Source organism: Oncorhynchus tshawytscha, linkage group LG10 (assembly GCF_018296145.1).
Source record: "Oncorhynchus tshawytscha isolate Ot180627B linkage group LG10, Otsh_v2.0, whole genome shotgun sequence".
NCBI classification, from domain to species: domain Eukaryota; kingdom Metazoa; phylum Chordata; class Actinopteri; order Salmoniformes; family Salmonidae; genus Oncorhynchus; species Oncorhynchus tshawytscha.
In genome coordinates, this window is record NC_056438.1 from 14,829,597 (window position 1) to 14,855,605 (window position 26,009).

The 26,009-nt window shown below is 44.8% G+C and overlaps 1 protein-coding gene across 4 annotated transcripts; it reads left to right on the plus strand.

Moving 5' to 3' along the window:
- The first annotated feature begins 135 nt into the window (after positions 1–135).
- On the plus strand, positions 136–25,888 carry LOC112259731 (solute carrier family 12 member 6). 4 transcript variants are annotated; one of them, XM_024434350.2, is made up of 27 exons: positions 136–355; positions 1,990–2,032; positions 2,613–2,840; positions 9,370–9,464; positions 9,569–9,697; positions 10,141–10,287; positions 10,779–10,833; positions 12,470–12,600; positions 12,778–13,019; positions 13,377–13,495; positions 13,805–13,984; positions 14,079–14,243; positions 14,515–14,613; positions 14,976–15,033; positions 15,346–15,520; positions 15,628–15,746; positions 15,852–15,950; positions 16,752–16,871; positions 17,090–17,194; positions 17,295–17,463; positions 17,717–17,912; positions 18,145–18,314; positions 18,400–18,531; positions 18,895–19,020; positions 21,991–22,262; positions 22,439–22,572; positions 22,809–25,888. In XM_024434350.2, the coding sequence occupies exons 3-27, from the start codon at positions 2,621–2,623 to the stop codon at positions 22,898–22,900; spliced, it is 3,549 nt and encodes a 1,182-aa protein (XP_024290118.1). In that variant the 5' UTR covers positions 136–355; positions 1,990–2,032; positions 2,613–2,620; the 3' UTR covers positions 22,901–25,888. The 4 variants fall into 4 exon arrangements, with proteins under 4 accessions (XP_024290118.1, XP_042185405.1, XP_024290119.1 ...); XM_042329471.1 differs by having other exon boundaries at positions 18,895–19,002; XM_024434351.2 differs by lacking the exon at positions 1,990–2,032.
- Positions 25,889–26,009: the final 121 nt, after the last annotated feature.

The window sequence follows — 26,009 nt, forward strand, 5'->3', positions numbered from 1 at the left end:
CTACTGTTTCACTTGCTTTCCCAACTCTTGGTTCATCTGGGACAAACCTTTTTGTCTAGGGATTTATTGTTCCACCCTACCCCGCATGCGTGAGTTCGAAATTACGGCAAGCGAAAGAGGTATTGAGAGGCGGGGGCTGGCACGCGTTTCTGACTGTTGGACAAAGTGCCGACAAAAGGATGAGGCGAGTACATGCATGGAGCTATTATGGATTCATTTCATTTTGAGGACCACTAGCAAGCCAAGCAGCTGGATACAAGGGACACGAGAGTACTATATACGCGCTATGTATATTGTTTGAAATATTTCCTTGAAGTTGCCGCAGAATTCTGCCAATTTCTAGCCGTTGAGCAAGGTACGTGGAGTTCTGTCACACGTTTAGCGGCGTGGCTAACAGCTAGCTACTGTACCACTGTAAATTCAACGGACGACAGTCGACTGATACCGACAAGTAGCTAATGTACTGAACGAGTTGAAGGGATCCTTTCATGATAAGCAATACAAACGTAGTAGTGTGTTCGTCTAGTTTATTTCGATACCATGACTTGAAAGTTGACACAAATGACCGTACACATTATGTTGTGTAATTCCAGAAAGAAAATGTTGTTTACTACAACGGAACATCTGCTTGCATACATTGATTGACATGCTAATACATTGTTGACATGCCGCATCGTTTTGCCAACAAAAACGCTATAGCTAGCTACCCATGCTAGTTGTAGTTTTAAAAACATACTATTTTTTTCTAAATATATTTCAACCGCGGGATTGGAATATATTGATATGACAATTTTCCCTGACTGGTTCAAACTAGCTAGAAATTATAATTGGCTTAACGTTTAAGGGTAGTTACTAGTTAGCCAGCCAGCTAATGTTAGCCTAACCGATACTAGCTAGCTCGTCGTACGATATTTCAAGCAAGTGCGCGTAGGTGTAACGTTATCAGTATGTTTCATCTGGACATTTGATGAGTCTTGCTCCGCGAACACAATCTTATTTCGCTTTACATATATGCTCCAACTAGTTGCTAAGCGTTCGTTATAATTTAAACGGCTGCAGTTCAATTCAACAGTCGCATACTGGCCAGTTTTACAGATGCTGGTCCTTGTCTCTACCATTTGTATAGATTCATGGGATGGCAATCAAGGTTCAAACTAGCTATGAGACTAAAATAATTGAATGCACTGTTAACTAGCTTCAGTTCATGTGTACCCCGCGAACTGACATGATTGCCCAAACAATTTGCCAACCCCTCGTCTAGCTAAAAATGTCTAGTATAAAACGAGTAGTACAACTCGAAATGTTGCGAAACTGATAAGCTACCATCCCATCTTTACATACGGGTAGCAGTCTACAATACAGCCACAGTACTGCACAAAGCCATGAGTGCCTTCGCATGTGGCTCGGCTCTAGCTGCCGCTGGCCCATCCGGTTGGAACTGCTCTTGTATAATAATTAAATTATAAACCGCACCAAAGCAACTACTCAACTGAACTACAAGTAACTGCCAGAATAAAGGAAGCAATTTAGTTAAATGAGGGAAACAAAGCAGGTGCATCCACACAAGTGTGGTTCCTGAGTTAATTAAGGAATTAACGTCACATCATGCTTAGGGTCATGTGTATATCTATGAAGACACTTTATGTTGGTGTTTCCTTTATTTTGGCAGGTACTTGTACCTCACATAATTGAGTCAGAGCAAGGAGACTGTTTATCAGTCAGTGTTCTCACCTGGTTAACTATGCAGTTTGCTCCCCTGAGCGGTGTTTGTGAGCACATGATTCTGTTCTGCTCTTTGTCAGGTTAGGTTACTGAGTGACCTACATGTCATCGCTCATTAATCAAAACAAATGCCTTTTGTATACTGTCACCTACCATACATAATTGAACTCTAATAGCAGCTATCCTCCTTTGCTCTTCTCCCTTTTTTCTCTCCTTTTGTCTTGGTTCTTACCCCTTCCCTGTTCCCCCCAATCAATCCGTCATTAGTCACTCATTGTCATCCATAGAGGAAATCTAAGCTATCACTGAGGTGCATATAACCACAGAGAAAAAAACAAACCCATGTTTACTTGGGAATACGAGAGGAGAGGCAGATTTGAGACTAGGCGTACATATTGATAGCCAGTATTATTAAGTTCATTGTCAGGTCATTTGGGCATGTACGAACTAACCGTACTAATCCAGTTTCTGAACAAGCAATGAGATGCAATAATATTAATCGAAGTGAAAAGGGAACGCTACTTTGCTTCCCTCTTTTTAAAAATATAACCTGACTTGAAAGCTGAAGGGGAAGTTTAAAAAAAAAAATATTAGAGACACCGCTTACTCCTCAACCTAATTCATTTGTTTACAATTTTAATGTGTAGTCTCTGTTAAACCATTACACATTCATCAAATGGAAAAAAAGGCACACATATCTCATGACATTCATCCCATATGTGCCATTAAAACCAGTCCAATTCAATGGGGAAGTGCAGATTCAAGTGTAGTAGGTGTCTCTGCACAGTCACTTGAACGTTAGCTTAGCATAGGTTAGCCTAGTATTGGTTAGCCGAGCTAGCGTAGTTGGTGACCCTTGACCTCTAACCCTTGACCCCCATTCCTCCAAGACCCAATAATGGCGTCGGTACGGTTCACGGTGACGCCCACCAAGGCTGAGGACCTCCCGGGGCTGTCAGACACCTCGCCGGACATCAGTTCCCGGTCCAGCGGCCGCGGCCACGTACGTTTTGGCTCACGGGAGAGTGTGAACCGCAGTGAACCGCTAAGTGAGGGGTCGGGAGGGCTCACCACAACTGGTGAAAACGAGACGCCTGACAGGACCAACACAGATCAAGGTGACACATCACTTTGTGTGTGTGTGTGTGTTTGTGCGCAACAAGTTGACAACTTTAGGTTATTAATGGGTTGTATTCATTAGGCACCAAACATTTAAAAAACAGACAAACAGCGATGGACTGTCTGGGCTTGTCTAATAAGCAGCCCTCATTTTTGTTTTCCATTGCATGTCCTAATGAACATTACCCTGTTTTGGACTGTTAGCCTATTTGCTCAACTGTTTGTGATGTCGCCCTCTAGTGGCAGGGTACTCTCAATCATTCTTCTGGACAGAATCAGCTTCTATGTTACAATAATAGTCTCAATGTTAATAAGCAATTACTGGCTCCAGAAATAGTCTCAGCTGGGTTATCTCATTGGTGATGCTTTGGTTATTTATATCAAGAAAGGAGAAAAGAAACACAACAAATCAAACAGGAAATTAACTGGCACAGGCTGCACTAAAGAAGCAGACATGCACGCACACATTTGAAATGCTGGTGGTGAGAACACCTTTCTCACCTAAGTAGGTACCAGCTCGACAAGGCGGTCATGTCTTGCAATGTACATGTCTTTGTATGAACGGCGACCATTAACAACATGTGAAACAGTCTCCATTACATTTAACTCTGGGTGTAAAACACAGAAGGGATCATGGTTTGCAGGGTACCAGAGTGTTAGGTTGTGTTTTGTGAGTAGAACTTACAGCCTCGCCTTAACAGTAAGTGTGAGAATGTCCTCGTCACTGGCAGTATTCTGGTACATGGAATGGAAGACAGAAACGTCAGCACAGTCCAGAGCAGCAAGTTTCCCCAGCAGCCTCAGGCCAGTCCAGAGGTGCCGTTGCTGCATCTGTCTAAAACAGGAGTGTTGTCATGGGTGACAGAAGCCTCCACGACAACACAACTAAATCACAGGCAGTCACAGTCTCAGTCCATGTCAGTGGAGGCTGCTGAGGGGAGGACGGCTCATAATAGTGGCTGGAACGGTGCAAATGGAATGGCATCAAACACGTTAATTGAGCCCGTCCTCCCCAATTAAGGTGCCACCAACCTCCTGTGGTCTGTGTGTCAGTTTTGTGTCCGGTTGTACAGCTCCTTGAGGTCTGACCAGACTCCAAAGCCTGCAGCACGAGTGTCCAGTTTTCCATTGGCCTTCCTAATGAAGCTCAGGAAGTTGTCCCTTAGTGTCATTGGCCAGTGGGACCTTCCTAGTCCAGGAGGAGGGAGACTCTGGCTAAATGTCGCGTTGACACTGTTGAGCATGTTCGACAGGTGAGTCAGTCTGGTAGCAGTGTAAATCCACTGGACATTTGGGACACCCAGACCGTTTAGCTCAGGAAGATGATGTTTTATTTTTTATTTTATCAACACTTGACAAGTTTTGTTATTAATTTCCCTTAGAATGTCCTGTGGGAGAGGTACAGTTGATGTCGAAAGTTTACGTACACTTAGGTTGGAGTCTTTGAAACTTGTTTTTCAACCACTCCACAAATTTCTTGCTAACAAACTTTAGTTTTGGCAAGTAGGGTAGGACATCTACTTTGTGCATGACACAAGTCATTTTTCCAACAATTGTTTACAGACAGATTATTTCACTTATAATTCACTGTATCACAATTCCAGTGGGTCAGAAGTTTACATACACTAAGTTGATTGTGCCTTTAAACAGCTTGGAAAATTCCAGAAAATTATGTCAAGGCTTTAGAAGCTTCTGATAGGCTAATTGACATGATTTGAGTCAATTGGAGGTGTACCTGTGAATGTATTTCAAAACCTACCTTCTAACTCAGTGCCTCTTTGCTTGACATCATGGGAAAATCAAAAGACATCAGCCAAGACCTCAGAAAAAAAATTGTAGACCTCCACAAGTCTGGTTCATCCTTCGGAGCAATTTCCAAATGCCTGAAGGTACCACGTTTATCTGTACAAACAATAGTACGCAAGTATAAACACCATAGGACCACGCAGCCATCATACCGCTCAGGAAGGAGATGCGTTCTGTCCCCTAGAGATGAACGTACTTTGGTGCGAGAACAGAACAACCGCAAAGGACCATGTGAAGATGCTGGAGGAAACAGGTACAAAAGTATCTATATCCACAGTAAAACAAGTCCTATATCGACATAAACTGAAAGGCCGCTCACCAAGGAAGAAGCCACTGCTCCAAAACCGCCATAAAAAAAGCCAGACTACGGTTTGCAACTGCACATGGAGACAAAGATCGTACTTTTTGGAGAAATGTCCTCTGGTCTGATAAAACAAAAATAGAACTGTTTGGCCATAATGACCATCGTATTGTTTGGAGGAAAAATGGGGAGACTTGCAAGCCAAAGAACACCATCCCAACCGTGATGCACAGGGGTGGCAGCATCATGTTGTGGGGGTGCTTTGCTGCAGAAGGGACTGGTTCACTTCACAAAATAGATGGCATCATGAGGGAGGAAATTTATGTGGATATATTGAAGCAATATCTCGACATCAGCCAGGGAATTAAGTCGCAAGTGGGTCTTCCAAATGGACAATGACCCCAAGCATACTTCCAAAGTTGTGGCAAAATGGCTTAAGGACAACAAAGTCAAGGTATTGGAGTGGCCATCACAAAGCCCTGACCTCACTCCCATAGAAAATGTGTGGGCAGAACTGAAAAAGCATGTGCGAGCAAGGAGGCCTACAAACCTGACTCTGTTACACCAGCTCTGTCAGGAGGAATGGGCCAAAATTCACCCACATTATTGTGGGAAGCTTGTGGAAGGCTACCCGAAACGTTTCACCCAAGTTAAACAATTTAAAGGCAATGCTACCAAATACTAATTGAATGTATTTTTGACCCACTAAGAATGTGATGAAAGAAATACAAGCTGTAATAAATCATTCTCCCTACTATTATTCTGACATTTCACATTCTTAAAATAAGGTGGTGATCCTAACTGACCTATGACAGGGAGTTTGTACTAGGATTAAATGCCAGGAATTGTGAAACTGGGTTTCAATGTACTTGGCTAAGGTGTATGTAAACCTCTGACTTCAACTGTACATTGGCAAACCGATGTTGAATCTTTGCAAGGGCCACCTTTTTCACAGCCGCTAGCTTCATGACCACAGTCTGATGGGAAATGTCAATCATATCAAGCCTGCACATTTAGTGTCTTTCACTTCCAGCCCAGGCAATTCCTAAAAGTTGTCTGTGCGAGAGAGCATGTTTTTGATCTGAACATCATCAAGATTCCCCTGTACTGGGTTCAGTGACCACACATGGGCTGGGGTACACTGGCATAGCCATTTCAGCCACTGGTTGATGGCTAGGATGAAGTTGACAGCAGTCTGTTTCTATGCTAACCCTGAGTGGGATTGGTTCGTTTTAGCTGCTTCCCACAGGTAACTTGGAGAAAAGAGCCTTTGTACTTATCGGATATAATGTCCACATAAGCCAGTGGTATTTCCTCGATGCATCTCTAAAGTCCAGAAACACTGTAAAACCATCAATTCCAAATGCTCATTCATGCCCTGTCTGTCTATATACACTACATGACCAAAGGTATGTGGACACCCGCTCGTCAAATGTCTCATTTCCAAGGTCATGGACATTAACATGGAGTTGAGTGCTCGATTTGTTATTTTTTTATACACCTGTCAGTAATGGGTGTGGCTAAAGTAGCCAAATCCACAAATTTGAAGGGGTGTCCACATACTTTTGTGTATATATGGTGTATATGCCTGTTGTTTGGGAGAGAGAATGCCTGTATCTATGAGCCATGGTAGTGTGCAGGCGAGAAAGCATTTCATGAACACTTTATAGACCAAGGGTGACGCTTTGGTTATTTATATCAAGAAAGGAGAAACGAAACGCAACAAATTGATTAGGAATTTACTTGCACAGGCTGATCTACCGAAGCAGACACACACACTGCTGAGACGATGCAGTGTACTGGCTGAGCAGCCATAACAGACAAAAGCAGTGGAGAGAGTGAGGCAGCTGTGTTATTTCAAGGAAGGTCAAGCGCGAGATGGTTATTTTTAGCCGGTCTTGCCCACAAAGCAGTAATAGAATTTGACAGACTGGATCCATTCACATCACACATTAACTCCTGATATCACATTCTGCTCCATCAGACACACGCACATGCACGCACACACCTCAGGTGAGCACTATCTGGAGGGAGGGAGAGAGACCCCTACACCTCAGTTGAGCACTATCTCACCTGTCGTACACACATAAGGCTACCTTTGTGTATTGCTGGGGAGGATGTGCTTGCTGTGGCGGTTGTGTTTCCTGTGACGGTTGTGTTTGCCGCATAGGCTGTACAAAACATTAGGAGACCTGCTCTTTCCATGACAGACTGACCAGGTGAATCCTGGTGAAAGCCATGATCCCTTATTGATGTCACTTGTTAAATCCACTTCATTCAGTGTAGATGAAGGGGAGGAGACAGATTAAAGAAGGATTTCTAATCCTTAAGACTTTTGACACATGGATTGTGTATGTGTGCCATTCAAGGTGAATGGGCAAGACAAGAGATTTAAGTGCCTTTGAACAGGGTATGGTAGTAGGTTCCAGGCGCACTGGTTTGTGTCAAGAACTGCAATGCTGCTGGATTTTTCATGCTCAATAGTTTCCCGTGTGTATCAAGAATGGTCCACCACCCAAAGGATATCCAGCCAACTTGGCACAACTGTGGGAAACACTGGAGTCAACATGGGCCAGCATTCCTGTGGAACGCTTTCGACACCTTGTAGAGCAACAACTCAATATTAGGAAAGTTTTCCTAATGTCTTGTACACTCTGGATAAGAGCGTATGCTAACTGATTAAAATGTATTTGTTTACTCAGCAAAAAAAGAAACGTCAACTGCGTTTATTTTCAGCAAACCTACCGTGTAAATATTTGTGTGAACATAACAAGATTCAACAACTGAGACAAACTGAACAAGTTCCACAGCCATGTGACTAAGAGAAATTGAATAATTTGTCCCTGAACAAAGGGGGGGAGGTAAAAATCAAAAGTAACAGTCAGTATCTGGTGTGGCCACCAGCTGCATTAAGTACTGTAGTGCATCTCCTCATGGACTGCACCAGATTTGCCAGTTCTTGCTGTGAGATGTTACCCCATTCTTCCACTAAGGCACCTGCATGTTCCCGGACATTTCTGGGGGGAATGGCCCTAGCCCACTCCCTCTGATCCAACAGGTCCCAGGCATGCTCAATGGGATTGAGATCCGGGCTCTTCGCTGGCCATGGCAGAACACTGACATTCCGGTCTTACAGGAAATCCCGCACAGAACGAGCAGTATGGCTGTTGGCACTGTCATGCTGGAGGGTCACGTCAGGATGCGCCTGCAGGAATGGTACCACATAAGGGATGATGATGTCTTCCCTGTAACGCACAGCGTTGAGATTGCCTGCAATGACAACAAGCTCAGTCCGATGATGCTGTAACACACCGCCCCAGACTATGACGGACCCTCCACCTCCAAATTGATCCCGCTCCAGAGTACAGGCCTCGGTGTAACGCTCATTCCTTCGACGATAAACACGATTCCGACCATCACCCCTGGTGAGACAAAACCGCGATTTGTCTGTGAAGAGCATTTTTTTGCCAGTCCTGTCTGGTCCAGTGATGGTGGGTTTGTGCCCGCAGGCAACAATGTTGCCGTTGATGTCTGGTGAGGACATGCCTTACAACAGGCCTACAAGCCCCCACTCCAGCCTCTTTCAGCAGCTGTCTGTCCTGTCTCCCTGTAGTGCTGTCTTAGGCATCTCACAGTACAGACATCTGCTGTCCTCATGCCTCCTTGCAGCATGCCTAAGGCACGTTCACGTAGATGAGCAGGGACCCTGGGCATCTTTCTTTTGGTGTTTTTCCAGAGTTGGTAGAAAAGCCTCTTTAGTGTCCTAAGTTTTCATAACTGTGACCTTAATTGACTACCGTCGGTAAACTGTTAGTGTCTTAACGACCGTTCCACAGGTGCATGTTCATTAATTGTTTATGGTTCAATGAACAAGCATGGGAAACAGTGTTTAAACCCTTTACAATGAAGTTTTGGGATTTTTACAAATTGTCTTTGAAAGACAGGTTCCTGAGAAAGGGATGCTTTTTATTTTTTGCTGAGTTTAGATGTTTGTGTGTATGTGTAGCAATGAATGAGACAAGGATGTCACAAGGATCATCCCTGTGTGTGTGTTTTCAAGACGCGGTGTGTTTGTAGACATGTCTGTATTTAACTATGCATGTCTGAGACTGTCACGTGCGTGCGTGTGTTTTTGTGTGTCCTCCCTGGTGGTAGAGGAGAGGGAACTGAGAGAGCTGATTCAGGGCCCTGCTGACAGAGGTATAACTTTTCTCTCCTTCTTCCTCTCTCTCTCCCTTGTCTCCTTTCTGTCTCCCCTCTCTCTCTCTCCTGCTTCCTCCCTCTTTCTCTCCTTCCTCTCTCACTTTCTCCCTTCTGTCTCCCCTCTCTCTCTTTCTCACTCTCTCCTTTTCTGTCTCCTCTCTTCCTCTTCCTCACTCTCCTTTTCTGTCTCCTCTCTTTGTCTCTGTCTGTGTGTGTAGGAGATGGCAATGCCAAAATGTCCAATGTCTACATCAACAACAGTCATGGGGTGGACGATGATGACTTCTATGACCGAAACTTGGCTCTCTTTGAGGTTAGAGCATCAATCAATCAATAAATAGTGTTTGATGCACTCTGTTTTATGAGTGTCATGTCTTCATCTCTTCCTATTTTCTCTCTCTGCCCCCCCTCCTGCAGGAGGAGATGGACACTAGGCCGAAGGTATCTTCTCTCCTCAACCGTCTGGCCAACTACACCAACCTGACCCAGGGGGCCAGGGAGCACGAGGAGGCAGAGAGCATAGGAGAGAAGAGAAAGGCCCACAAGGTACACTCCACTCTGACCCCTTTGCTCCCGGCATGGCCTGGCATGGTTCTTTGATCCCTGGCAGTAATATCTAAGCGCTGTGATTCCCATGATGCTTTTAGGTTGTACTTTTGACTCCCTTGTTACTGACGACTCCACCCTTACTGCACTGACTTACAGCACCGTACAGGTACTGTAGAAGAGAATAGACCCAGGGATGTAAGATGTCTGACCTAATATAATCGCACCTAGCACGTCATGGATATGATCAGGAGTTTTTATTTTTTGGAAAATGCTTTGCTACGGTGTTCACTAATGAACAGGACCCTCATATCTAATGCCATTTGTGTCTCCCAGTCTCTACAGATGGGTACGTTCATGGGGTTGTACCTGCCCTGTCTGCAGAACATGTTTTTGTTACGTTGTGCATTAATGATCACTATTCTCCTGTGTGTCTATCCCAGTCTCCCCAAATGGGTACGTTCATGGGGGTGTACCTGCCATGCCTACAGAACATCTTCGGGGTGATCTTGTTCCTGCGTCTCACCTGGGTGGTGGGAACTGCCGGTGTGCTGCAAGCTCTCTGCATCGTCTTCATATGCTGCTGCTGCGTGAGGATAATATACACACACACACACACACACACACACACACACAGAGTTTTGAATCTACAAATCACATTACTGTCGAGAAGGATTCAAACATTTCCTAGGTCATGGATATATGGACACTTATGGATACAAGACGCACCTTCCTCTGACCTTTGCTGTATTAACAATGACCGTTACAACAGGTGGGCTTAAGTTGTGTTAGTAGATTGCCATGTTTTGGTACAGAGCTGCAGCACGTCTACTCCTGGCAAACACACACACACACACACAGTAGAGGCAACACACACGGACAAATGCAGACACACATACACACATTTTTACATTTTGGTGATTTAGCAGACAATTATCCAGAAAGTGTTTAAGATAAAGAGAACAGGAGATAATTGGAACAGGCCTGTTAAGAGCAGTGCCCTGTAGATCGTGATTAGTGAGTATCTTTATGTGTATCGATATATGCATGATACAACTACTGCTCCTCTCTCATTCTGCAGACTTTACTGACTGCTATCTCAATGAGTGCCATCGCCACCAATGGAGTTGTACCAGGTATTCCCTCCATCCATCTCTCCCTACCTCCATCCATCTCTTCATCCACTCCATCCATCCATCTCTTCATCCCTCTCTCCATCCATCTCTCCCTACCTCATTCCTCTCTCCATCCCTCTCCATCCATCCATCTCTCCCTACCTTCATCCCCCTCTCCATACATCCATCTCTCCCTACTTCCATTCCTCTCTTCATCCCTCTCATCCCTCTCCATCTCTTCATCCCTCTCCATCCCTCTCCATCTCTTCATCCCTCCATCCATCTCTCCCTACCTCCCTACCTCCATCCATCTCTCCCTACCTTCATCCCTCTCTTCATACATCCATCTCTCCCTACCTCCATTCCTCTCTCCATCCCTCTCCATCTCTTCATCTCTCTCCATCCATCTCTCCCTATCTCCATCCATCCCTACCTCCATCCCTTCATCCCTCTCTCCCTACCTCCATACATCCATCTCTCCCTACCTCCATCCATCCATCCCTACCTCCATCCCTCTCCATCTCTTCATCCCTCTCTCCATCCATCTCTCGCTCTCTTTCTCTCCATCCCTATATCCATCTCTCCATCCATCCCTCTCCCTCCATCCCTCTGTCTTGTTGTCATCCAAGTATATGTTTAATGTTTGTTATGGTTTAAAAATGCTGGTTACTTTCTCCAGAATTCCCAGGTTTTCAGGAATTTTGGAAAAGTGATCTGAATTTTGCAACTCTATCTCAGTGACGGCTGTATGTGTCAGACCTGGGTATTTAAAAATACTTGTAGCTTTTGGTTTAGTCTGCCTGAACTGCCAGGTGGGCGGAGTCTGGCAGTTTCCCAACTATTCTATCGCTTCCACTGCGCCAGGCAGGATAAAGATAAAATATGTCAAATTATTTCAAATGATATTTGAACCCGGGTCAGGTTTGTCTGTTCATTCTAACGTCTAATTTGCCTCTCCCCTCTCTGACTGTACCCATTGAGACATAGTGTCCTCACCCAGAAATACCATTCACCACTAGTAAAACTATAGACATAGAATGAGTAATTATACACACATAATAAAATCATTCTAATTCTGAGTGAAACAACATTCACGCCGGAAATATCCCAAATGTCAAAGTTGTCGTTGAACAATTCTAACATTCTTGTGATATTTGAATATGAAGCAAATCAATTTCAGTTGATTTGAACTATTCCATCTGATAACATTGTAGTTAGAATCAGTAAGGGGCTCTATGTCAAGACAAAACCCTTGCTTCTATCTGCAAAGTTACATTTCCTCCATTGATCTCCTCCTTCATCTATGGGCCTGGTCAAAAGTAGTGCACTGCATAGGGAATAGGGTGCCATTTGGGACCTATGTTATTGGTACAACCTTAGTGTGTTGTCTCTCATTATCATAATACTGTACTATTCTACTTTTTTTCTTTCTCCTTCTCTCTGTTTTCCTCTTCCATAACGCCCATAATGATACTAACACCCATTCTTCTCTTTACTTCTCTCCCTCCCACCCCCTCCTTCCTCCCACCTCCTTCTCCCTCCCACCCCCTCCTTCTCCATCTCTCTCCTCTCTATCTCTTCCCCCCACCCCTTCCCCTTCTCTCTCCCAAACTTCTCCTCCCCTACCCTCTCTCTCCCCCTCTTCTCTCCTCTCCAGCGGGTGGTTCCTACTTCATGATCAGTCGTTCTCTGGGGCCAGAGTTTGGGGGGGCGGTGGGGCTGTGCTTCTACCTGGGCACCACATTCGCCGGGGCCATGTACATCCTGGGAGCCATCGAGATCCTGCTGGTGGGTGGGAGAGCCTTCGTCGCCCGCTCCTCTTCCTCACCGTCATCCTCATTATAACCATCATTTATAACCTCAGCATCAGAAACTCCAGCATCAACTCACCCTCACCAATCCAATATATCGTTTGATTTTGCTTGTCTGTTATCTTACCCTCTCTCGCTCTCCTCCTACCCCCAGATGTACATTGCCCCGTGGGCGGCCATCTTTGTCTCCGGCAGTCCGGACGGTGAGGGAGCAGCCATGTTGAACAACATGAGGGTCTACGGATCAATCTTCCTCCTCCTCATGGCATTACTGGTCTTTGTCGGCGTCAAATATGTCAACAAGCTGGCGTCCGTCTTCCTGGCCTGTGTCATCATCTCCATCCTGTCCATCTACACCGGAGCGCTGGTCTCCGCCTTCAGCCCGCCCACTTTCCCGTGAGTTCCTCCATTGTGATTGTAGAGCGGTTTGATTGATAGATTCATGGTGTAATCGGAATTGATTATGGGTCGCATTTTGGTCGCAAAGAAACAAGAAACTAATCTGATGTGTTTCCATTGGCATGCCTGATTTACACTTTCACCGCCGGTAACACCAGTGAGAAACCTGAGAACGTTGTAACCACTCTCATTGAGACATACACGTACCCGTATTGACCCATTCTCAAGACTTTCACACCACTCTTACTGCCAAACACTTACAAACTTGACTGATGCCCTAATTGACCATCCGTTCACTGTCATCTCTGTGATTGACTAATCCCGTGCTCTAATCTTCTCCTCCCTCCTCCTCAGGGTGTGTATGCTGGGTAACCGTACCCTGTCAGGACACATCCTCCATGATAGTCCCTGTGCCAAGACCACCCTGCCCAAAGAACCACCCAGACCTGTGGATACCAACCTCACACTCGCTGGTAAAACCGTCAATATTACCTTTCAATTTGGAAAAATGACATAAACAGACAAAAAATCTCTTTATAATTGACTATGTTAACCCTCATGTTCTCTCTCGGTCCATTCTGTTTGACATCTCACTATGGGACATGCCCACTTGCGGCTCATTTGCTGAAGCCTTAATCAATCACGCCTAACAGGCCAATCAAGGCTTTGAAGGTGTTAGATCTGCCTGCCATTCGACCACTGTTAGAATTCCTCATTCTCCACCTCTTTGCTCGCTTGTTCATTATCGTCCCCAATATAAACTAATCAACCAATTCTTCTAGGTAATGGCACGGTGCCGTCAACCTTTGATCTCTCCTTGCCCTCCTCTGAGGCGACCACGACCCTGTGGCTGCAGTTCTGTGAAGGCCCAGACCTCAATGCTTCCTGTGACTACTACTTTAACCTCAGCAACATCTCTGAGATACCTGGCATACCAGGCCTGTCCAGTGGAGTTATCACAGGTACATTCTCTGTCTGTCACACTCTCTCTCTCTCTCTCTCTCTCTCGCTCTCTCTCGCTCTCTTTCTCTCTAATAATTAGTATTCTCTCCATAGAGAACATATGGAGTGTTTACCTCACTAAAGGGGACGTCCTGGAGAAAGGGTCACTCCCCTCGCCCAGACCCGTCCACCCACCCACCAATCGGCTGCCCTATGTCTTCGCTGACATCACCACCTCCTTCACGCTATTGGTGGGAATCTTCTTCCCCTCAGTCACAGGTATATTTCCTCCTCTTTTCGTCTCTCCTGATCCCAGTACCTCCCGATCCCCTTGGACCTCTTGATGTTGGTAGATCTGAATTGGTAGAAGCAGTGCAGTGGTGGAGCTCCCACCATGGTGCTTACAGCTCTGCGGAAACAGAGACGAGTTGTAGGGAGAGATTTGGGACAGGCTGATCCAGCTGTAAAATAATTTGTCATAGATTCATACACCAACTCTTTCTTTCTCTCTCTCCCTCCTCACAATTCCTCCCCCTTCTCCCCCCTCCAGGTATAATGGCTGGTTCTAACCGGTCTGGGGACCTGAAAGATGCTCAGCGCTCCATCCCCATAGGAACCATTATGGCCATCCTCACTACCTCCCTCGTCTGTATCCTTCACTGTGGACAATAAAGCTTTCGGATTTTTAATTGAGAATCTCTTCCATATTAACTCTGTTTGCGTCCGAATTGAGACCCTAATCCCTACATAGTGCACTACATTTGACTAGGGCTCTTGTCAAATGTAGTGCAGTGTGTAGGGTTTAGGGGGCAATTTCAGACACCCAAGGACAACAAAGCTGTTGTATTTTTAATTGAAAATGTCACATGTAAACTCTGTCATAGAATCATTCTAGTTACACACACCTGCATGGTGCTTAGTGTGTGGTAATGGGTTGATATTGGGACAGACTTGTGTTGTGGTTCAGGTGTGATGTGACTAGTGGGTTATTTACCTGAGTGGCCTGGCCAGACCTGAGCAGTGTGGTGCTGTTTGGAGCCTGCATCGAAGGAGTGGTGCTCAGAGACAAGTTAGTATATTGTTGTCTCTCTCTCTGTGTGTGTGTGTGTGTGTGTGTTTCAGGGTGGAGTTCATTTAAATTGAGTCAATTTAGGAAGTAAATTGAAATTGGTGTGTCTTCGCCTTCTTAGGACACATTATGTGGTCACACTAACTGACCTGTCTTTCTGTCTGAATGTTTGGAGACTCTGTGAAGTCACACTAACTGACCTGTCTGTCTGTAGGTTTGGAGACTTAGACAGATCAGTTAGTGTGACTTCACTATCTGAAGGTTTTGAGACTCGTTGAAGTCACACTAACTGACCTGTCTGTTGTTCTGAAGGTTTGGAGACTCTGTAAAGGGAAACCTGGTAGTGGGCACCTTGTCTTGGCCCTCCCCCTGGGTCATTGTGATTGGCTCCTTCTTTTCGACGTGCGGCGCTGGCCTCCAGTCACTGACGGGTGCTCCCCGCCTCCTCCAGGCCATCGCCAAGGACAACATAATCCCCTTCCTCAGGGTGAGATAGATAAACAAGTGTTGTAGTATATATAGCTCTTCTTTCTCTCTCATTCTCTCATTCCTCTCTCACTCCTCTCACTCTGATGTTCTGTTCTCTCTGTCCAGGTGTTTGGTCATGGCAAGGCTAATGGAGAGCCTACCTGGGCTCTGCTCCTGACAGCTCTGATAGCTGAGCTGGGAATCCTCATTGCTTCTCTGGACCTGGTTGCACCCATCCTCTCCATGTGAGTGTGTGTTTCTTGGAGAGAGTGTGAGTGATTGTTTGTTTGTCTGAGTGTATGGATGCTGATTCAGTGCAGCCTGAGTCCCACATCTCCCTCTCTCTGTAGGTTCTTCTTGATGTGCTATCTGTTTGTGAACCTGGCCTGTGCTCTGCAGACGCTGCTGAGAACTCCCAACTGGAGACCACGCTTCTCCTACTACCACTGGTACACACACACACAGTCTTGCACAGCTAACCTTGTGTGGACATACAATTCAGTCCCATTCAAAATCCTATTTTCCTTAACCTTGTACCATAACCTTAACCTATCCCTAGCTCTTAAGCCTAACACTAATTCTAACCTTAACCCTAAACACCCTAGAAATAGCATTTGACCTCGTGGGGACCTCGTCAAATTTTTGTTTGTTTACTCTTCTTGTGGAGACTTCTGGTCCCCACAAGTATAGTTAAACACGTCCACACACACACACATTCCGTATACTCTATTTACATATCAACGTTTTATAAATGGAGAACTTTTCAAGTGTGATTGATTATTTTCTATGTCTCTCAAGTCTGAACTTTTTTAGCCACTTTTTTAGTCACAAATGATGTGGTCTGTAACAAGTGTTTTCACATCAATGTTTGATGCAAAATAAAATGTGTTACTTTTTGCCATAGACAATCGGATATAAATGTAGGCTACACTCTGTCCATTGGCTTCTCTGCATATTCTAGCCTGTCTCAAAATCCAACCCTGGCCCTTTAAGACTCTCCTGCTGGATGGTTGACCACCCTCGGTAGCCTATAAAATATTACAATTGATCCCATTCTGATCAGAGTCATTTTTGATTTTGTGATTTATTGTACTATATTATTATTATTGTTTACTTGTCCATTCTTCTTGTCCGACAATAAAAACTCAAATAAAAACTTGTCATAATGTTATTTTTTACTTGTCCCGGACAAGAGGGCAAGCATTAATGTTGAGCCCTGCGTGATGATGGATTATTTTCTCTCTCTCTAGGACCTTGTCATTTCTGGGTATGATCATCTGCTTGGCACTGATGTTCATATCGTCATGGTACTATGCTATTGTTGCTATAGTGATTGCTGGCATGATCTACAAATACATCGAGTACCACGGGTAGGTTTCCATGGGGACCTACTGGAACAAACCAGTTGTGTGTGTGTGTTTCAGATTTTGTGGTGTGTGTGTGTGTGTGGGCTTGTGTGAATGGAGGTCACAGAAATCCAATTATATATTTTGTGGAGGTGTTACATTCATAATTCAAAAGGAAGATGAATATATTTATACAAAGTGTGTGTAGGAATCTCTAAGTTGTCTTCATGTGTGTGTTCCAGGGCAGAGAAGGAGTGGGGAGATGGTATTCGGGGTCTGTCCCTCAGCGCTGCTCGCTACGCCCTCTTGAGGTTGGAAGAGGGACCACCACACACCAAGAACTGGAGGTAAAGTATAGCAGTATACCGTTAACAGTGACTCATGCACAACCACCCATGTATATACACCCAATCTCACACCTTTACAATCACTCTCTCTCCCCTCCAGACCCCAGCTCTTAGTTCTATTGAAGTTAGATGAGGATGCCTATGTCAAGTCTCCCCGCCTGCTAACCTTTGCATCTCAGCTGAAGGCAGGTAAAGGTCTAACCATTGTAGGGACCGTCATCACTGGAAACTATCTCCACAGCTACGGAGAGGCACTGGCTGCAGAACAGGTTGGTCTCTCTGTCTAGCACTCTTGGTGCATTTCTCTAGAAATGTTTTTTTTTTTTAAATACCTCTTCTGATTTTCGCCCCTCTTCCTCTCCCTTCTTTCAGGCGTCTAATTTTGTCTTTCTCCTTCAGACTCACATGATGGATCTGTAGGTGTATTGTGTTATAACATCTCTCTCTCTCCATTCCCTCTCACTATCCCTCCTCTCTCTCTCCCTATTTCCCATCTCGCTCTTTATTCACCCCCCCCTGTAGACTCTGAAGCACCAGATGGACAAGGAGAAGGTGAAAGGGTTCTGTCAGTGTATTGTGGCTAACAAGGCCAGGGAAGGCATCAGCCACATGATCCAGTCCAGTGGGTTAGGAGGGATGAGGCACAACACTGTGGTTATGGGCTGGCCCCTGGCCTGGAGGCAGAGTGAGGATCCACAGTCCTGGAAGACCTTTATCAGTGAGTACAGGAGAGGTGTGCATGTGCGCTTTCTCATCAGGCTTCAAGGCAAAAGCCATGATGTGAAAGAGAGAGGGGGGGGAAGCAAGAGGGAATCATTGAATGGTACCATTACTGCCATCTGTTTGTCAAACATTGCAACTGGCCCTTTGAATTTTACTACCTGCCATCTAACTTTGAGACGTTGTGGTTTGAATAAACAGTACCCCCTCTCTCTGTGTGTTTCCTCCAGACACGGTGCGTGTGACGACAGCGGCCCACCTGGCCCTACTTGTGCCCAAGAACATCTCTCTGTTCCCCGGCAACAGTGAGCCGTGCGCGGAGGGATACATTGACGTGTGGTGGATCGTCCACGACGGGGGCATGCTTATGCTACTGCCCTTCCTGCTGAGGCAACACAAGGTCAGAGAAATATTTAGTCATATCATGTCATCATCTTCTCGTAGAGCGAAAGGTTGTGTACACGTGGTCGTGTTTCTGTCCCCAGGTGTGGCGTAAGTGTGCGATGCGTATCTTCACGGTGGCTCAGATGGAGGATAACTCTATTCAGATGAAGAAGGACCTGGCTACGTTCCTCTACCACCTCCGCATAGAGGCTGATGTTGAAGTGGTGGAGATGGTAGGTTTCTGCATAGACCCAATAATAACTTGAGGCACTTTACTCAAACGTTCATGTAAAAATGCCGTACTGATGATCAAGAAATATCTTTTGATTTCAATATTGAGCGCTAGCTAATAAGCTATGTGTTAGGCTTTGTTCATTTGACCCATGAGAAACTGTTGTTCTCTCCTCTCTCCTCACTACCCCCTATTCTCTCCTCCCTTCTCCTTTCTCCCCCTGCTCTCTCCCCTCTCCTCTGTACCCCCTATTCTCTCCCTCTGCTATCTCCATCTCCCCTCTCCTATCTCCTCCCTCTTCTCTCTCCACCACCTCCCCCCCTCTCTCTCCACCTCACTCCCCCCTCCCTATCTCCTCTCCTAGCATAACAGTGACATCTCTGCCTACACCTATGAGAGGACTCTGATGATGGAGCAGAGGTCTCAGATGCTCAGACAGATGAGGCTGTCCAAGTCTGACCGGGAGAAAGAGGTGCGGAGGCCTCAACAAGTGTGTTTGTTTCATAGTTCTGTTTCCATATGTGCGTGTGTGTGTGAAAATGAGAGAGAGAAAAAGTGTGTGTGTGTGCGTTCATCTTCACCTCATCTGCCTATTGTTGTTTTCCTTAGCGAGTTCGCTGGAGTATAGATGAAGTAAGTTTGCTGTCTGCTCAGTTAGTAATTGACTCCGAACTGTCTCGTAGACTACGTAGTCAACTTCAGACTCTATCCTGCAGCCTACATATTGCTAATATCGCTAGACGTAAGCTGTCCTGTGTTGGAGAGTGTGTATCAGGGTCGTATTCATTAGGCACCGAACGGGAGAAAGCGGACTGAAACAGGGAGGGGATGACCTAAACTTGTCTTATAAGAAACATCCGTTTTTGTTTTCCGTTCCAAAATGTTTTTCTACGGTGTGCCCTAATGAATATGACCATATAATAGGGCTGGGCGATATGTCCAAAAAATTATAGCTACAATTTGTTCAAACTTCTGGCTGATTCACAATATATACCTCAATATTTTTACAGTTTCTCTAAATAGCCTTTGTTTCACAATTAAAGGTCAATACACAATTTCAGACAGTCAGGAATAATCTTATGAATTTTGGGTTTGTAAAATTATACCTAGGCTAAATATAAGCCTTCCACAACTATAAGACCCATTCATAATTGAATTATTTTATCAAAATAGTTTAACCTGCTTTTTTTACAATACTTACTGATCTGGCTTTTAAATCTGTATATGAAAATGCCAATTTTCTTACAAATGTAACCATGCACAATGCACATCCACTAATGGTATCAAGCATTCTAGAAAATGAACACCGGTCTCATCTCTCAAGCACAAAAAAACACGTGCTAGTGAGTAACCAGCTGATTTTAATATTTAATGTCTCGTCAACTTGGATCTATTTGCTTGCTAACAAGGTAGAACAGTCTAACTGTTATGAATGCACCTTTCAGTCTGTGTCTAACTGTTTGAACAACAGCCTGTTCACGTTGTTTAGATATTTCAGTCAAGTAGCCTACCTGGATAAGATGCTTATTTTTCAGAATGAGGACAAGTTGCCAATTCCTTATATAAATGTGTTTTTTTTTATGGTCATTGCACATTTCTAAAACCCAGACTAGACAGCTAGCACATAACAGTCTGTGGACATTTCTAAAACCCAGACTAGACAGCTAGCACATAACAGTCTGTGGACATTTCTAAAACCCAGACTAGACAGCTAGCACATAACAGTCTGTGGACATTTCTAAAACCCAGACTAGACAGCTAGCACATAACAGTCTGTGGACATTTCTAAAACCCAGACTAGACAGCTAGCACATAACAGTCTGTGGACATTTCTAAAACCCAGACTAGACAGCTAGCACATAACAGTCTGTGGTTAAAATCCTGCTAGTGGTATATGGTACTGCAATGCTGCACGTGACAACCTGACCATTCATTATCCACAATCATGTTCATTGATACTCTCGTCTTAGCAGGGTCTGCTCGGTTCTACATTTTGGGAGTTGAGACATAAAAAGGGTATCGTTGGAAATGTCTATTACAGTAAATAATGTCTCTAAGTGTTTAGGTGTCCGTGTGACCGGTTCTGTTGGACCAAAAACCTCAAATGCAAATAGCGAGTTTAAACTGCTTGTTGTCAGAGAGGAAGAAGTGATCTTTAGGATTTTTTTGTTGTGGGAAGTATGCTAGTGGGAATGTGCACAGAAGGAGGAGGGGCTTGGTGTCTGCAAGTGGGAAGATTCACAGAAGGAGGAGGGGCTTGGTGTCTGCAAGTGGGAAGAGTCACAGAAGGAGGAGGGGCTTGGTGTCTAAGTGGGTAGGCACACAGCACAGGAGGAGGAGTGGCTTGGTGTCTGTGCGAGTGGGAAGGCACACAGCACAGAAGGAGGAGGGGCTTGGTGTCTGTGCGAGTGGGAAGGCACACAGCACAGAAGGAGGAGGGGCTTGGTGTCTGTGCGAGTGGGAAGGCACACAGCACAGAAGGAGGAGGGGCTTGGTGTCTGTGCGAGTGGGAAGGCACACAGCACAGAAGGAGGAGGGGCTTGGTGTCTGTGCGAGTGGGAAGGCACACAGCACAGAAGGAGGAGGGGCTTGGTGTCTGTGCGAGTGGGAAGGCACACAGCACAGAAGGAGGAGGGGCTTGGTGTCTGTGCGAGTGGGAAGGCACACAGCACAGAAGGAGGAGGGGCTTGGTGTCTGTGCGAGTGGGAAGGCACACAGCACAGAAGGAGGAGGGGCTTGGTGTCTGTGCGAGTGGGAAGGCACACAGCACAGCACGGTGGGAAGGACAGGAGGAGGGGGCTTGGTGTCTGTGCGAGTGGGAAGGCACACAGCACAGAAGGAGGAGGGGCTTGGTGTCTGTGCGAGTGGGAAGGCACACAGCACAGAAGGAGGAGGGGCTTGGTGTCTGTGCGAGTGGGAAGGCACACAGCACAGAAGGAGGAGGGGCTTGGTGTCTGTGCGAGTGGGAAGGCACACAGCACAGAAGGAGGAGGGGCTTGGTGTCTGTGCGAGTGGGAAGGCACACAGCACAGAAGGAGGAGGGGCTTGGTGTCTGTGCGAGTGGGAAGGCACACAGCACAGAAGGAGGAGGGGCTTGGTGTCTGTGCGAGTGGGAAGGCACACAGCACAGAAGGAGGAGGGGCTTGGTGTCTGTGCGAGTGGGAAGGCACACAGCACAGAAGGAGGAGGGGCTTGGTGTCTGTGCGAGTGGGAAGGCACACAGCACAGAAGGAGCGAAGGAGACGAGACCAAAAAGACACAGAATGCTCAAACATTACAAAATAACCTTGATGAAGGCATTTGGAACATCACGTTAAAACAAAAATTCTAATCAATTGGATATATCGCCCAGCCCTACCCTGTACTCAGTGACTAAGTGTATTTTGTAGGTGTATCTCTCTGAGGGAGGGGGGGGGAGAGGGAGGATTTCTAAACGTGTGTTACACATTCTCTCCCCCAGGCACAGTTGGTAAAGGATCGTAACTCCATGCTTCGGCTAACCAGCATTGGTTCTGACGACGATGAAGACACCGACGGGGGTGGAGGCCCCACAGGAAATGCCGAAAAGGGAGGAGGAGCAGCCGGAGGAAGGGAAAGGGATGGAGGGATGTCAGCCTCGGAGAACAGACGAGTCCACATGACCTGGACTAAGGAGAAAGCCCTGCAGTACAGAGCTACACACTCCGGCTGTAGTACGCCAGAGGGCTTCAGAGATATGCTCAGTATCAGGCCGTAAGTCACACACACACACATATGCATGGACACACATGCACGCATGGACACACAACACACATGCACGCATGGAGACACACATGCATGGACACGCACACACACACACACTTGAATGGAGACACATACAAACGGATGACTGTTGATGGTTGTTGTTATTAATGATGTCTCTCTCCCAGGGACCACTCCAACGTGCGGCGGATGCACACGGCCGTCAAGCTCAACGAGGTCATCGTCAACAAATCCCATGATGCTCGGCTGGTCCTGCTCAACATGCCGGGACCGCCACGGAACCCAGCCGGAGACGAAAACTGTATCCTTCACTTCCTACTTCCTGTTGACTGTGCTTCTCTTCCTGTGTACCAGGGTTGGACTCAATTCCACTTCAATCGATTTATTTTTCACCTCCTTAATTGAATGAATTGAAAATGAACCAATAGCTGTGTGTTCTGTCATAGCTATAGTAGACGCAGTTGTAGTAGTTAAAGTATTATGCTTTTTATTGTTATTGAGAAAACGTTTCCAGACCAGTCCTTAACCGATGGTCAGATATGGAATTTCTGGAAGTTCTAACTGAGGGATTGGAACGCGTCCTATTGGTCAGGGGTGGAGGAAGTGAAGTCATCACCATCTACTCCTGATTTACTCACACAAACCAGCTATGTCAGAGCAGCCAATCACGTGGAAGAGAATGCTAAAGGAGGTGGGGCTAAGGAGCCCTGGGGGTGTGGCCCCTCTGTCAGACAGCGCAAAGATGGACTGTCATTGGCTGCAGCTTGGATAAACCCCTCCCATCTCTCCGCTGTCAGTCATTATTCCTAGGCTTCCCCATTCCACTAAAGACGAGCTACAAAAAGCCAACACGATTCCTCAAGTGAACATTGAGCGAAAGTTCTCATAATGTGTGTCTGTGTGTGTCTAAGTGTATGAGAGATATTCATCTCAACATATAATACAAAAAGGACCAGCCCACGTGACTAGACCAGGACAATTCCTGGTCCTGGTTATAGCTGATAACTAGGGCCCTGAGTATTCCCCCTGATCAGGTCACATGGTCAGGAAAAACTTCTGGCCTCCCACATAATGCACAATAATATACAGCAGTTGGATCAGGGACCAGTGTTTATGTCCCAAATGGCACCATGTTCCCCATAGTGCACTACTTTTGCACTAAATAGGGAATAGGGTGCGATTTTGGACTTACAATGTGTAGTATGAGCGTGTATGGACCAATGGATGATAGTCATAATCTAGTAGACAGACAGACCATATAGAATCTAGAACATCCTAGAACATCGATATAAAATCGAGATCATTCTAGAACATCTATATAGAATCTAGAAAATCATATAGTATCTCGAACATTGTAGAACATCTAGATAGAATCTAGCACATCCTAGAATATCTACATAGAATCTAGAATATTGATATAGAATCTAGAACACCCTGAAACAGTGAGTGTTCCACTGAGTGACTCAGGGTTTAGTTATAGAAAACGACAACAGGCGCGCTCTTCCAAAATCCACATGTCTAGCATGCTAGAGTGAAGCTGTGCATTCTACGTAATATGGATTATTGGAACGCAGACCTGATGAGTGGATTGTGTGGTACGAGTGAGAAAATGTGTGTTATGTATGTATGTACATTGTGTAGGCTAGAGCTAGACAGAGAATGGACTTAGGTTCATATACTATTTGAAATCATTTGAAATACTTGAGCTATGCTTGATGGAACCAAAAGAATAGTGCCAAAACATGCAAACCCAACGTTTGGTATTGGTGTCTCCAACCAGGCAAAGCAGACAGACGCTCAAGAAGAAACATTTGAAATAGTACCCAGGTTTTGTGATACGTTATAATAGCCTGCTGGTCTCTGATCTGTATTTGGGTCATTATCATTAAAACGGTTTTAAAATGTCTGTACCAAATTGAGTTACAAAACCATGATACATCTTAAAAAATCAACTATCATTCTGAGGAATAAGATGTCTAGTTTTGGGGAAAGTGTCTTATTTGAAATAAATTTCACATTTTCATCCAAATTCTCATTACCGAAATGCGTCTGGATTAAATTCTCTGGTCTATTAAAAAATAATCTTTACAAAAATGTAACCTATTTGAATAAAACACCAAATATGTTGCTGTAGTTTGTCCATAAATCATACAAATGGTATTCTAGTTGGAGTTTACATTAAAGTATAATATTTATTAAGTACAAACAGTGTCTGTGGACGTCTCATTACTTATTCAAGTTCCTGTAAAACATTTTTAATAAAGTTCTATTCACCCATGATGCATCATCTAGAGGAGTAATCCTTATATGAGCACAAGTTGTTAATTTATTAGCTTTTATGCCTTCAGAATAAGGTTCTTATTCTCAAACACCCCCTTTACCCCACTTGGCCTTCTCATTACTGAAATGGCTAAATAGCTCAAATAGGGGGGAAAACTACGATTTTATAGTAATTGTATAATTTTATTTTCAGTGTTATGTTTAACTCGGGCCTTTTCATTAGGGAAGACATTTTTAAACAATATCTAAATATTGATTTGTTTATGACTTTTTTTTAACCTTTTAAAACTGTTACGGTAATGAGAATTTTGTGAAACTGTTGGTAAAATGCATAATATCTGATCAAAAAACAATTATGAATTAGATAAGTACATATCCTAATCTCAGTGATTCAAGAGGATATTATGTGAAAAATTACACCATTTTTTGGGACAGTGAGAATGACCCATTTGCTATAGCCAACTCCTCTAACAATACAGCCATAGGAGTTGGTTAAAGCATAGACAGATCTGGGACCAGGCTGTCCTTGAATAGAGAGAGGTGTGAGTAAGACATGTAAGTTCAGGACTAGGACTGCAAATCGGTACATGTGTTGACAGCAATGGCTCCTAGTTTAGGTGTAAACATCCCCTAGATGTGTTTTCTCAAGGCAGGGTGCCAAATCAAGGCCTACCAAGTCAATATCAAGGGGGTGGTTCACTTTAAACACAACAGTAGTCAATTGAAGCCAAATTATTTCAGGCCTGCCCAGCCTGGTAGGGGAAAACTTGAGTGAGAGAGGTGTGGAAGGTTTTAAGGATGTAAGGAATGAATTGAAGTATTGTGAATGAGTAACAGTGTTGTAGGTAGCCATATTAGGTGGGGGGGTGTTATTGTTGCACACTGGACCACTGTTGTAAAGAGACCATTACCCTGCATGCTGTTTAACATTTTTTTTTACGTTGCACTGTCAGTGAAAGGGAGGGATTGGAAGTTTGCGTGCGAGAGAAGGAAAAAGGTGATTTAAAAAAGAAATCATCTTACGAGTTATCCTCCCCCTCACTACCTACCTATTAGTACATGCCTGTGCTGTTCCGTCAGCTTCTGCTGTGCTAACTGCCCATTTATTTCCCAAATGGCACTCTGCTTCCTTTGTAGTGCACTATGTAGGGAATTAGGGTGCCATTTGGGGGACAAGCTGGCAGTATTTTATTCCACAATGCTTGTTTTCGATCTTCTCAATGTATTGACTTTATTGTACAGGGATGGATTATTTGTGTTCAATTGTTTTTCCTCCACCATTTGTTTTTGCTTGTACATAAAAACTAAGAGAAATCCCACGTTTTTTTTTTTTATTACATGAATATAAAACAATTTTAAAAAATGTTGCTTGAGAAAATGTGAATAAAACCAATTTTGAAATAAAGATATCACCACTTGTCATGTTCTGTGTCTATTCTGACATGGATATAGTAGAAC